The 13,170-nt window shown below is 38.5% G+C and overlaps 1 protein-coding gene across 6 annotated transcripts in view; it reads right to left on the bottom strand.

Moving 5' to 3' along the window:
* Positions 1 to 1,019: 1,019 nt before the first annotated feature.
* The window catches only part of LOC139473707 (ADP-ribosylation factor GTPase-activating protein 2-like), a 47,230-nt gene continuing 35,079 nt past the window's right edge, over positions 1,020 to 13,170 (bottom strand). For 4 of the 6 annotated variants that reach the window (XR_011653964.1, XM_071256427.1, XM_071256426.1 and 1 more), the window contains 2 exons: positions 9,737 to 9,776; positions 1,020 to 6,205 (listed from right to left, as the gene is read on the bottom strand). Coding sequence is in view for 4 of the 6 variants with exons in the window: in XM_071256427.1 (XP_071112528.1) it covers positions 9,756 to 9,776 (21 nt within the window). In the remaining 2 variants the exon portion in view is untranslated. The remainder of the gene's footprint in view (positions 6,206 to 9,736; positions 9,777 to 13,170) is intronic. The other 2 variants (XM_071256424.1, XM_071256425.1) reach the window with 1 other exon arrangement.

Here is a 13,170-nt window from a genome sequence, read left to right on the forward strand (position 1 = left end):
GTTGGATGTTGTTCTTGAAATTCATTTGTAGGCATTTCTTCTAGATTTTTTAAAGATCAAAGCTGCCATTCTGTATTATGCTCTACACTAGGACTTACCACTAGTGCCAGCGATGACAATACTTGTGGAAAGAGTGGATATTGGATGGGAGTTTCTGCTTAGTTTAGCTCTGACATAAAACATTTAGAAATCAGGTAAGTTGATTTTATCTGATAGAAAACCCCATCCCTTAATTTAAGGAATTAATAATTTTATCTGACATCAAACTTTTGAACTGGTCTCTTTTATATTAAACACAAGAAGAAGCAATTGACTGTGTTTCAGTTTACCTCTAACTTGTAAAGGCACAGGCACAGGCAGCAGAATGAAAATTGTTCGGGAAAAGAAATTCCCATTTCAACTTAGTGTCCTTAAAAATAAATCAATTTTGATTTTTTTTTAACTTGCTACAAACCAACCCCAGATTTGAATTAATGCATTATACATCTGTGGATACAATAGTGTACCCTCACAACACTGTTCTGTGAAATGATACCACTCAACTTTTCAGAGGGATGTCTAGTTCAGGACTGATTGCTGGCTTGGAGTTTAATACTGACATAGAACGAAATCATTTTCAGTTTCATTTCAAGTTTAAACATGAACATTTTCATAAGTTTGTTGTCATCCAAGTTGAAGACGAGTATGAAGAATCCCTGTTAAGAGTTGAGTAGTATACTAGATGTCCTGTGTGGCACACACGAGAAGCGAGGGGTTGTCTCCCCGTCAACCACCATCACTATCTGTCTCAGTGTCTAGGTCATCTGTTACTCAGTGTTCAATATTGTTTTGTTGAGATAATTGTACATCTGTCTATGTAACAAATGAAAATAAAATACTATGTATTAGACACTCATGGTGCTTGTTTTGTTTTCATGAAGACCAAAATTAATTGAAGGTTTTTGTCACTTTCATCTTTGGATGATTTGTTAGTCTGGAAAGCAACCACAAAAAGGACAAAAACGGACTGAAGTAAATGATTTTTTATTTATATTTTTTTTATATGTATATTTCCGCGAGTTCCCATCGAGGAGGATGCATGATATATATATATATGTACAGTTGGAGCCCCGAGGTGGATGGCATTGACACAAGGCAGATCAGATAACTACAGCTCTACACAAGAAACAAAACATAATCAGAGTAATCCATCACACATTGTACCCAAGTCTTGACCAGTGACTGACCACAAGGCCATTATTGTTGTAAGGACTACTAGGCTGGTAGTGTCCATTAAGTGGGAAGTAGGTTTTCTTTCATGTGTTGACCAGTGTAAAAGTTTAATAAATAGAAACAATCCCTCACACGTCTTTCCTAAAACTTACAGAAGAGCTCTTAGTAGGACAAAACATGAAATGAAATATTCACATGAAGCAATGTTTAAAACCGTTTGCACTGAATGTTACTGGTGTTTCCCCTCATAGCTGGGATCTGAAAATGGTGTCTCGTATTTCAAATATCGCTACCTGACAGTATACAGAGATACTTCATTTGCACATTCTCAGCTGTCTAAACCAGACACAAAATAACATCACAGTTTATTTGACTAGTAAATAAATTCGAACAATAACATTTATAGCGCTTGTCAAATGGATAAATGCAGACTGACACATGAACAAAATCAAAATTGATGAAAAACATATTGCAAAATAAACAAATGAGACTGTGTATTTCAGTGTTATATGTTCTACCTGAATTCTCTTTTCACCAAGTGCAAACAACATTATGTCACGCTTCTACTTTTGGCAATATTTTAACATGAAAAGAACAAGATGTATGCAAAATAAACTTATCTTAAAAAACAACAACTTATCAACATAAAAATTCACTTAACACATTTCCAATTTTTCATTTCGAATTTGCATATCGAGTGACGCATAAGGAAGAAAAGACAATGTTTATATTTTTAAAGGAGAAATCCGTAGCTAATCACCAAGGGTACAACCTACAATATCTTTTATGGACGGCTTAAAAAAATGAACAAAGAATTGAATAATCGATTGTCGTTGGGATGATCCCATCAATCAACACCCATTTCCCTAGATAGTTGTCATGTAAGTTCATCACAGGTTTGCTAAAATTCTGTTCAATTAGGACTCTGTTCCATCAGCGCTGCTCACTGTTGCTTTCTCCATGACAATGGTTTGCATGGAAACGTGTATCCCTGAACAAATGACCACTTTACTATCAACAACACAAATCTGATTATCTTAGTTGACAGAATTAAACTTCTGATTTCAAATGAGACAAAGGACAAAATTATATTTACCTAAAGCTTTGAAGCATATTAAAAGAAAATCCACATCAAGGATGCTATGTAATATCCATGAATACCATTAGCTAGCGCAAACTACATCCCAAAAATGTTCAACAATGAATATTTATATATTTACAAGATTATATACCGAGGAAGCAGGTGACTGAAAATGAGTGTACTTCTCAGGGCTAATCTGGAACTATACGTTTGTGAGCATTACTATACATTTGACCATCTTCCTGAGGCAAGGGAATTAGCTGACTTTAAAAGTCCAGTTACCACCCTCAGCGAACTAGGCTGGAATTTTGAGGTTTGATTGTAGCACCACCTATTACAAGTTATGTCCCTCCTATGTCAACTGGATGTTGATTTCGTTACAGGATTTTGATTGGACTATGCATAGACTTGTTACTCCAGTCAAATCATAACTCCATAATTCAAGCCTAGTTAGGCATGGATGGAAACTGGATTTTTAAAATCAGTTAACTCCCTTGCCTCAGGAAGATGACATTTGACAATGAGGCTTTCTCAATGAACATCCTTTCCTCATAACACTTGCTGTTTCAATAGTTGACCAATAGGATGCAAACTGAATTCTCCCATTCTTCTACTCACAACGTGAACATACACATTTATTTTCTTCCCTCTCATGCCTAAGAAAACCCTCTAAAACATGAAGTGGAGCTATTACACTGTGAAATGAATGAGTGAGTATGATTTTACGCCGCTTTTAGAAATATTCCAGCAATATCACAGCGGGGGACACCAGAAATGGGCTTCACACATTGTACCCATGTCGGGAATCGAACCCGGGTCCTTGGCGTGACGAGTGAACGCTTTAACCACTAGGCTACCCAGCCGCCCCACACTGTGAAACAAAGGAAAGAGGAAGTAATTATCTCAAAACAAAGACACCAAAAGATATATTCTGAATATTTCATTGCTCCAGCAACATAGATGCAAATCTAAATTCAATTATAAACTAGACGTAATCGTGTTAGTGGGTTGAAAACTTGGAATTTTCTAACTCAGAATGTTAAAATCATGAATCGTTTCCAAAAATGGCAGATGCAAGCTAATACATGAACCTATCAGATTTACTGTCTGGGGAATATATTCAGAAAATACATGTTTACTGTTTTGAAAGAACTGCCAAAGCTACATCTCTGCATCAAAAGAATTATTTTTTACAATTTCAAATTTTCATCATGACCTCAATCATCTCTCATGCTGAGGGAGTTGGGTGTAATTCCACTTTGAACAGTACTTCATATATCACGGCATGTCAGCTTAAAGAAAGGGGATACCGAAGTGATGCAGGTTTAAGACATCGACCACTTTGATGACCTATGAGTATGAGGCCGACAGGCCAGGGATCTGTTCGCGATCTGGCATGACAAAGGGACTCGATCAGCAAATCCTGGCATGACAATGGGAAGCAACTCTCATATGCCCCAAAAGCTCCCAAACATGATGATTTTTCAAAAATACCATTGTCATTCCATAGTCCGCATTACCCACACCCTGAGAGTCAAGCTATATATATGCAGGACAATTTAACATGGAATTCATCACTTGTAGTCATTTGACTTACACTTTCCTACTCTTGTATGGAAAACATGTCCTTAATAATGACCCTCACACCATCACACAAACACTCACGACCAATTAGCTTTGCAAATATCAATTCCCCTCCTCACATTCAAACAAGGAATGAGATGAAAATTTCGTCTATATAAATTCTATACTGCTCAAAAGAGCTTACAGAACACCGGATTCTTTCATATTACTGTAGTAGCCATGATAGATTAACTATTGTACTGTGACAGAATCAAGTGTTCCTTAACTCCTTTTGAGTAGTACATATTCAAATTGTATTCTAATCTCACTAAGCTCCACCACGTAATCCCCTTAAAGATAATCATAAGGCAAAAAGAAAAAGGAAACGTTTCTCAGGCTTCTGCGCATCATTTAAATCCTACGCAGGTCATTTTTATTGCCAATAAAACTTATTCTAATTTCATATGAAGCAGACTGTTATCCATGAATGACAACAGACATTGTGGTAACAAGCACAGTTAATTGAGTACCCAGTTGTGTTTGTTGGTCCTCTTGATGGAAAAACATAAGTCTTGTTCCTCCCTCATCACTTCCCTTTCTAAAAAATAAAAATAATTAAAAGTCCTACCTCCTAACTTAAGAGAAAAAAGCGCCTGAGAAACATTTAAATTCTTAAACAACCTAATACAAATTACTTGTTATGTTAATGTGAAACACCAAAGAACGCTCAAAATAAACTGGCAAGACGCAGGAATGCCCAGGCAGTGACATAACTCTGCTGAACAGAAAATATATTTTACTTCTTGGGTTGATAAAATACAATTCAAACAGCAACATTTGTGAAACAGACAATGTTAGACTATGTACAACAATACTTGAAAAGCATGTAAATAACAGTGAACAACATGCCAATATAGACCCATTCTCTCCACATTTGAAATGAATTCAAATATTGTATTCCTACCCCAATATTTACACGCATAAACAACACAACACGATTTCAACAACTTGGCCACATCAAGCGATGACAATGAACTTCACAAGATTGTGGGTGAAATGTCTGTCTAGATCCACCAATCCTGGTCACAGAATTCCTCTATATGAGAAGTGCTGACTCGCAGGTTTTAACAGTGGGTTCTCTCCTGTAGAAATTGGTCGACTGATGAGGTACTATAGAGTGCAAAACAGCTGCTGTGTTATGTACCGGTACTAGTCATTACAGCCAGGAAGATACAACCAGCCCTTCAGATATTACACTAACACTTTCACTGATAACATGTTTTAAGTTGGGTTTTACTCCGGTTTTTTTTACAGTATTCCAGTTACTATCACAGCTTAATGTGGGAGGAAAGCCAGAAGTGATGCAGGTCTCAGACGTTTACCACTTCGGTGAAACCCATTAGCACGGGTATGGTGTTGACAAACCTAGAAACATAATTGGGGCGAATCAGGAATCGAACCCACAATCATAGATTTCTGGTGTGCCCAAGGGACGCAACTCTGCACAGCGGATCGTGGCGCCTTAGACGACTGGGCCACCCGTGCCGCCATGGCAGTTTGAAGATGACGTGATAAATAGTGGACACATTCTTATGACTGAACAACACAATTGTAAGAAAGAAGCTGCTTTTCCACCAGAACTTGTTCCCTACTTTGAATATGTGCTTATTAATCAACATATGCTTCAAATGGTAGTTTTGTGTTAAAATGCATGAAATTATCGCTGTATGTATATTTGGTAAAAATGTCCAGTGATATTAACAGGATAAATAAAAAATGATTAAAATAGAACTTCTGTTAATTGTTTACTAGCCTCTGGCTTGCAAGACATTAAAAGCTCTGTGGTGCACACCGCTAGACATGTGAAGTTAAGCAATGCTATTCTTGGTTCACTTCAACAAGGGGTAACATGTAGGAATTTTTAACCAGTGAAATAGTAGTGAATGCAGTCCTCACTGATACTCTCCTTGAAGTAAAACATTCAAATTTGCCCTATATTCCAAGCCTTGACACGCCCAGGCTTTCATATCTCTATCTTAAACAGATTTTACCCTTTCACTTTACTAGTCTTTCATTATAACTTTAAGCAGATTTTACCCTTTTCATGAGCTTTTATTAACTGAGCATAAACTTAAACGTGACTGGCATTTCAGATTGGTGAAAGGGAAGAGTGTCATGTGACCAGTCTGATCTAAGGGAGAGAACCCTGCCTCCACCTTCCTGCACTGGGTGAGAGTGCTGTCAGGTGAATGCCGTGTCACCAATGTCTGTCAGTGCTACTGTTGTCCCTGGCAGGCATGAAACACATTCCTGGCTTAGCTTCAACATCGGTTAACTCCCATAGCGATCCTGCAACAAAAAACAAAACATAAGAATAACAGGCTAGAAGCTATTTAATTATATATTATGTACACAAATCTAACATTTGCACTAATCTCGAAGTCACAATGGAAATGTTCTTTTACAGTCAGCAATATTCCAGGCATATCATGGCAATCTGTAAATGATCAAGTCCGGACCAAGCAAACCAATGGTTGATAGCATGAGTATTTTGTACATTACTGGGTGTTATTATCTACGATGGCAATAAAGACTCACACCTGTGGCCTGTGTTGGACCTTGTATTAGCCATCACAGACCCTGGTTACAACACTGTACTCTCACAATAAACCAGGTTACATATTGTAACCTCACGATCCTGATTTTCGTGAGCTCTTACAATGGGATTCGTTGCAGGGATCCCCTGTCTCAGAGTGAGTGAGTGAGAATGTTTTTACGCCGTTTTTCAATATACTAGTAATATCATGGTGGGGTGCATCAGCAATGAGCTTCACACATTGTACCCATGTGGGGAATCATCCCCTAGCCCTTAATGTGACGAATGAACGCTTTAACCACAAGGCTACCCCACCGCCCTCCTGTCTCATAATGTGAACAGCAGCGTTAGAAATTGGCACTAGTCCTATAGTCCTTGCCAAATGGCCCAATAGTGAGGTATCACAAGGACAAGTCGAAATTTGCCATTTTAAGGGTTTAGCTATATGTTAACATTATAAGGACTAGTGGAGTATAAATTTTGGTTTCTATCGCTGAACAGTGTGTGCGTGTTAAGACTTCTGCTGGTTTTAGCAATATTCCAGCGATATCACAGCAATATTCCAGCGATATCAAAGCAATATTCCAGCGATATCACAGCAATATCACAGCAATATCACAGCAAGGGAGGCTACAAATGGGCATCACACACGGTGCCCAAATACCCCACATGTGGAATCAAACCTAGACTTTGGCACACGATGAGAGAATGCTTAACCACTAAGCTACCCTACCATCTTTCCCCACAGAGTGCTGAATGAGAGATTGAGAAGGATTTAGGCTGCTGTTCACACAAAAGCACCACCGCTATGCCAGAATACAGGGTAATAACAAGTGGTTTGGAACCATCTACCCGCATGATGCTTCAACTCTCTTAACTATTCCCTAACACAAATACCCCCCAAAATATTCAAAACCCACTTTCTTTCAATTAACTTGAAAAATAAAAAACTCACATGTATAAAAACAGCTCGTGTAAATTCCCAATGAAGCTTTTTCAGCATGCATACAAAGGAGCTTATTTCCGAAACGCAATTATGAGCTAATTTACTCTCTGGGTCAAGCCTATTTATTATAGTTATCTACATTTTAAACATTATTTCATATATTTTTTTCAAATTTTAAAATGTTCACTAATTTTTGGAAAACCCAATGGGTGATGAATAGATGAGTGAAAAAATATTGGATACCCAATGAAAAATAAAATGTAAGAACCCAATTAAAACAGAAACCGTAGAGTAAAAACTCAATTGCTCAAAAAGTTATCTGGAGCTCTGCTAAGAGCTACCCTAAGTTACTGACAAATGATTTTATTATTGGCGTAGATATGTGCACACTTGCTTCCTGTTAAAATGGTGAATATTATGCGCATTTGTGCCAAGTACTTTAAACATTTGTTTAGCACAACAAAGTACTTTCATATATTTCATGGATTTGATTAATATAGAATTGCATGTTAAAACAATGACACTGAAAAAAGAGATATTTCAGAAAGAATGTTACACATGTTACAAATTCATTTTCTTAAAAATCTGTTATTTTCCACATTCATAAAATGCTCTTTGCATCAAATGTTCCACAAGTTAAACTGCAATTATCTTTTTTTCGCACAAAGACAAACAGTGAAGGCTGAAAGCAAAGCTGTTGTAGTCCCACATGCATGCACAGATGACTGACAAGCAAACAGATTGATTACATTGTATGAGGATGTATGTATATTATTATTACCATCATATTAGTTTCCTTTAGTAAGCACACCTCTTTAAATGGTTATGAAGAGTGAGTGCAATGGCACTTTTACCAGCAATATCACAGCAGTGAATAGGCTCTATGTTGTACGTGTACAGTTAGTCAGTTGGGTGTACAGCCACTTTGAATAATTTCTGTTATATTACTGTGTGTCAGCTTGAGGGAATGTGAAAGTAGTGGGTGTAGGGGTGGTGGTTGTAGGGGTGTTGGGTGTAGGGGTGGTGGGTGTGTGGGGTGTGTGGGTAGGTGGTGGTGGTGTGTGTGTGGGGGGGGGTGGGGGGGGGGGGGGGGGGGGGAGAGGGGGGGGGTGTGTGTGAGGAGAGAGAAAGGGAATGTTGAGATGCCTGATCTTATTACTTTAGCATTTTTGTTAAACAAAAGACCATAGTTTTGTTTGTTGGTATGTTTTTTAATACTGCAATCAGCAATATTCCAGATATATGATGGCAGTCTGCAAATAATCAAGTCAGGACCAGACAATCCTGTGATTGCCATCATGAGCATCAATCTATTCATTTGGAATACGCTGACATGCATGAACCAAGTCAATCAGTCTGACCACTCGATCCCGACCACTCGATCCCGTTAGTCGCCTCTTACGACAATCGAGGTTGCTGAAGACCTATTCTAACCGGGATCTTCATGGGTCGTAAAGACCAAAGGCCTGGTGACGACTGACCAAGAATCATAAACACAGCCAATGCAAGATTAGAACACATGATCAGAGGGAAGCTACTATGCACATCAAATTATTGCTGATGAGAGAGGCATGCATCTTTGACACACAAGCCAGTGATACCCTACTTTTCCAACAGATTGGGCATAATGTTTATTTCCCAGAGTGCCAGCTTGATGGTGCAAGAGGTAGGCCAATCTGACACAGATATAACCTATGAGCATACCAAGAATCATAATCAGAGTGTGAAAAGGGACTTGAACCCTTGATCCTTCGAACCTGGTTTAGCTAAGGAGTGAGTGAGTGAGTGGGTAAGGTTTCATGCTGCTTGTAGCAATATTCCAGCAATATCATGGTTCGGGGCACCAGAAATGGCTTCACACATTGTACGCATGAGGGGAATCGAACCCTGGGCTTCTGTGTAATGGTTGGTTGGTTGGTTTGTTTAACGCCGCACTCAGCAATATTCCAGCTATATGACGGCGGTCTGTAAATAATCGAGCCTGGACCAGACAATCCAGTGATTGATATCATGAGCATCGATCCACGCAATTAGGATCGATGATATGCATCAACCAAGTCAGCGAGCCTGACCACCCGATCCCGTTAGTCGCCTTTTACGACAAGCATAGTCACCTTTCTTCTGAGTAATGAGCGAACGCTTTAACCACTAGGCTACCCCCTGCTTGTTAGCTTAAGAAGGTAACTTGGCACCATAAACTGTGGCCCATTAGACTGCTTGGCCACCTGTGCCACACTGAGAGGAAGCATGTGCGTTAAGGTGTTAAGGTTTGACAGTATTTCAGTTGTCTACAGCCGTGGGAGCAAAGCCCAGAGAAACACAGTGCAGAGACATTTACCACTTTGACACCACCAGGATCACACTCGGGGGGAATCTGGCTAAAGATGAGTAAAGAAACATTTATTTTACTGAAGTTAAGTGGAAAACGCTTAGATTTACTATCAGCCTAAGTGTGAGTAAGTTAAAATGTTACGTCACATCAGCAATTTTTCAGCTATTGACTATCATCAGCTAAAGATAAGCACATTCATTGAAACATTCACTATATTGTGTAAAAGAATGGAAGAAAGGAATAATCATGTACAATTAGGTACATCAAAATGAAAAATGAACCGTTAGGTTCTTACTTCATCATTCTATTTGTGAATACTAAGCAATGTGTCTATGAATATATGCCATGGTATGACGATGTATAATGTGGAATCAATAATTAATGAGTGACCGAGTTGGGTTTTAACGCTACACTGAACTGTATTCCTGTTATACCGTGGAGTGTGAGCTTAATGGGGGAGGAAAGCTGAAAGTGCAGGTCTCAGACATATACCACTTTGGTGTAACCATGAACATGGGCATGGTTCTGACAAACCTAGAAACATCAGGGAAAACCAGGATTTGATTTCACAGAATCCTGATGTGCCCAAGGAACGCAACTCTGCACAGCAAAATGCAGCACCTTGGACGAATGGGCCACCCCTGGCCCCCAATAATTAATATGTATACCTGAGTGCATCATGCCTGGCCATGTTCTCTGTTTCTCATCACGTATTACCATGACATGCAAGAGTTATACCATGGGCCCATTTGGAAATGATCTCAGGCAGTTCCTTGTGTAAGCATGTGAAACCGCTCCTGTACGACTCCTGAAGTACATCTATTTACACAAGAATTTCCAGGCAGACAAGTTGCTTATCCTCCCTGTTTGTGTGTCTGTGACGTGTTGTTTATGAGAAGTCATGCTGTGATTAAGGACTTTGGGAATAATGATATACTGGAATGTAATGCGGAAGAGAAATGGATAGGATCTCAGTAGCAGTTGTTATCATATAAAATTTAGTTGTCCAAAAATGTGTATGATGAAGACTTGGACTCACCCAAATTTTAAATTGACTTACTCAAAGCAAGAAGTATCAATAGCGCATGAGAATAGAAGATTGAGCATCACACACCTACCACACGTCATATCACACACTTCCACACATCGTAACATACACTTTCACACATCGTATCATACACTTTCACACATCGTATCTACACTTTCACACATCCATTAATACACTTTCACGTATCATAACATACACCTTAACACATGATATCATACATTTTCACACATCCTATCACACATTTTCACACATCCTATCACACACTTTCACACATATACACTTTCACATATCATATCATACACTTTCACATATCATATCATACACTTTCACACATATACACTTTCACATATCATATCATACATTTTCACACATCTTTCACATCGCATCATACACTTTCACACATTTTCACACATCCTATCATACACTTTCACACATATACACTTTCACATATCATATCATACACTTTCACATATCATATCATACACTTTCACACATATACACTTTCACAAATTTTCACATCGCATCATACACTTTCACACATTTTCACACATCCTATCATACACTTTCACACATATACACTTTCACATATCATATCATACACTTTCACATATCATATCATACACTTTCACACATATACACTTTCACATATCATATCATACATTTTCACACATCTTTCACATATACACTTTTACATATCATATCATACACTTTCACACATCATATCATACACTTTCACACATATACACTTTCACACATCATATCATACACTTTCATATATATATATATATATATATATATCATACACTTTCACATATCATATCATACACTTTCACACATCATATCATACACTTTCACACATATCATACACTTTCACACATCCTATCATACACTTCATGACCAGCGGATCCTTGCACAGCCAAGGGCTACAAGTCAAAGTGTACAGCCGAGGCTGGCTGCTTGGTCTACATCCTCAAGCACAGGTCTCCCAGCTTTGTGGTAGGGACAGTACTAAACCATCTTCGTGAATACTCCACAAACAAGGAACCAGAGCCACCATGCATGAAGAAGAATACCAGGCCTTAGAATCTGCTAATGATTCTCAAGTCCAGATATCCTCTGAAAAATCTGACATTGGCAACATCAGACACGATGTCACATTCACCAAACTGAACCACAGCTGTTCTGACTAGACACGGGTCGAGACAAACACAGACATGTCCAGCTTTTCACCAAGTTACATAAACATCAACAACACCATTGTTAAATAAATTCCCACTGGTTACAAAGCATGTGTAAGTTTCAAATAACACCATAAACAGTGTTAATCTTAATATAACCTTAAGCTTTGAAAAAAAGCTCTTTTAAAACCAACTAAATTTCAATTAAAATCCACTAATTTATCCAAAAGATGTGATTTGTTCCTAGATGAACATCTGTTTAGAAACAGCCATCAGTGTAATCCACAGTATGAGTGAGTGAGTTCGGTTTTGCGCCGCTTTTAGCAATATTCCAGCAATATTACGGCGGGGAACACCAGAAATGGGCTTCCCACATTGTACCCATGTTGGGAATCGAACCTGGGTCTTCGGCGTGACGAGCGAACGCTTTAACCACTAGGCTACCCGACCGCCCCCCACAGTATGAACAAATACAGTATTGCAACTGTTGTCAACTGCAAAGGACAACACTCAAATATGAGATGATGAGTTATTTAGCTGTAAAAAAAATGGCTTTAAGTCCAAAAAGAAGGGTAAGAAAAATGAACAGGTTTTATTAACACATGATTGGTGAGAATTATTCAAAACTTACACACAAACCAAAATGATAAAAATATCAACCACATAATACACACATATACACTTTCACACATCATATCATACACTTTCATACATCATATCATACACTTTCACATATATCATACACTTTCACACATGATATCATACACTTCATGATCAGCGGATCCTGGCACAGCCAAGGGCTACAAGTCAAAGTGTACAGCCGAGGCTGGCTGCTTGGTCTACATCCTCAAGCACAGGTCTCCCATCATTGTGGTAGAGACAGTACTAAACCATCTTCATGAATACTCCACAAACAAGGAACCAGAGCCACCATGCATGAAGAAGAATACCAGGCCTTAGAATCTGCTAATGATTCTCAAGTCCAGATATCCTCTGAAAAATCTGACATTGGCAACATCAGACATGATGTCACATTCACCAAACTGAACCACAGCTGTTCTGACTAGACACGGGTCGAGACAAACACAGACATGTCCAGCTTTTCACCATGTTACATAAACATCAACAACACCATTGTTAAATAAATTCCCACTGGTTACAAAGCATGTGTAAGTTTCAAATAACACCATAAACAGTGTTAATCTTAATATAAC

This window comes from Haliotis cracherodii, unplaced genomic scaffold (genome assembly GCF_022045235.1).
Source record: "Haliotis cracherodii isolate W230 unplaced genomic scaffold, xgHalCrac1.p SCAF_3, whole genome shotgun sequence".
In the NCBI taxonomy this organism is placed as follows: domain Eukaryota; kingdom Metazoa; phylum Mollusca; class Gastropoda; order Lepetellida; family Haliotidae; genus Haliotis; species Haliotis cracherodii.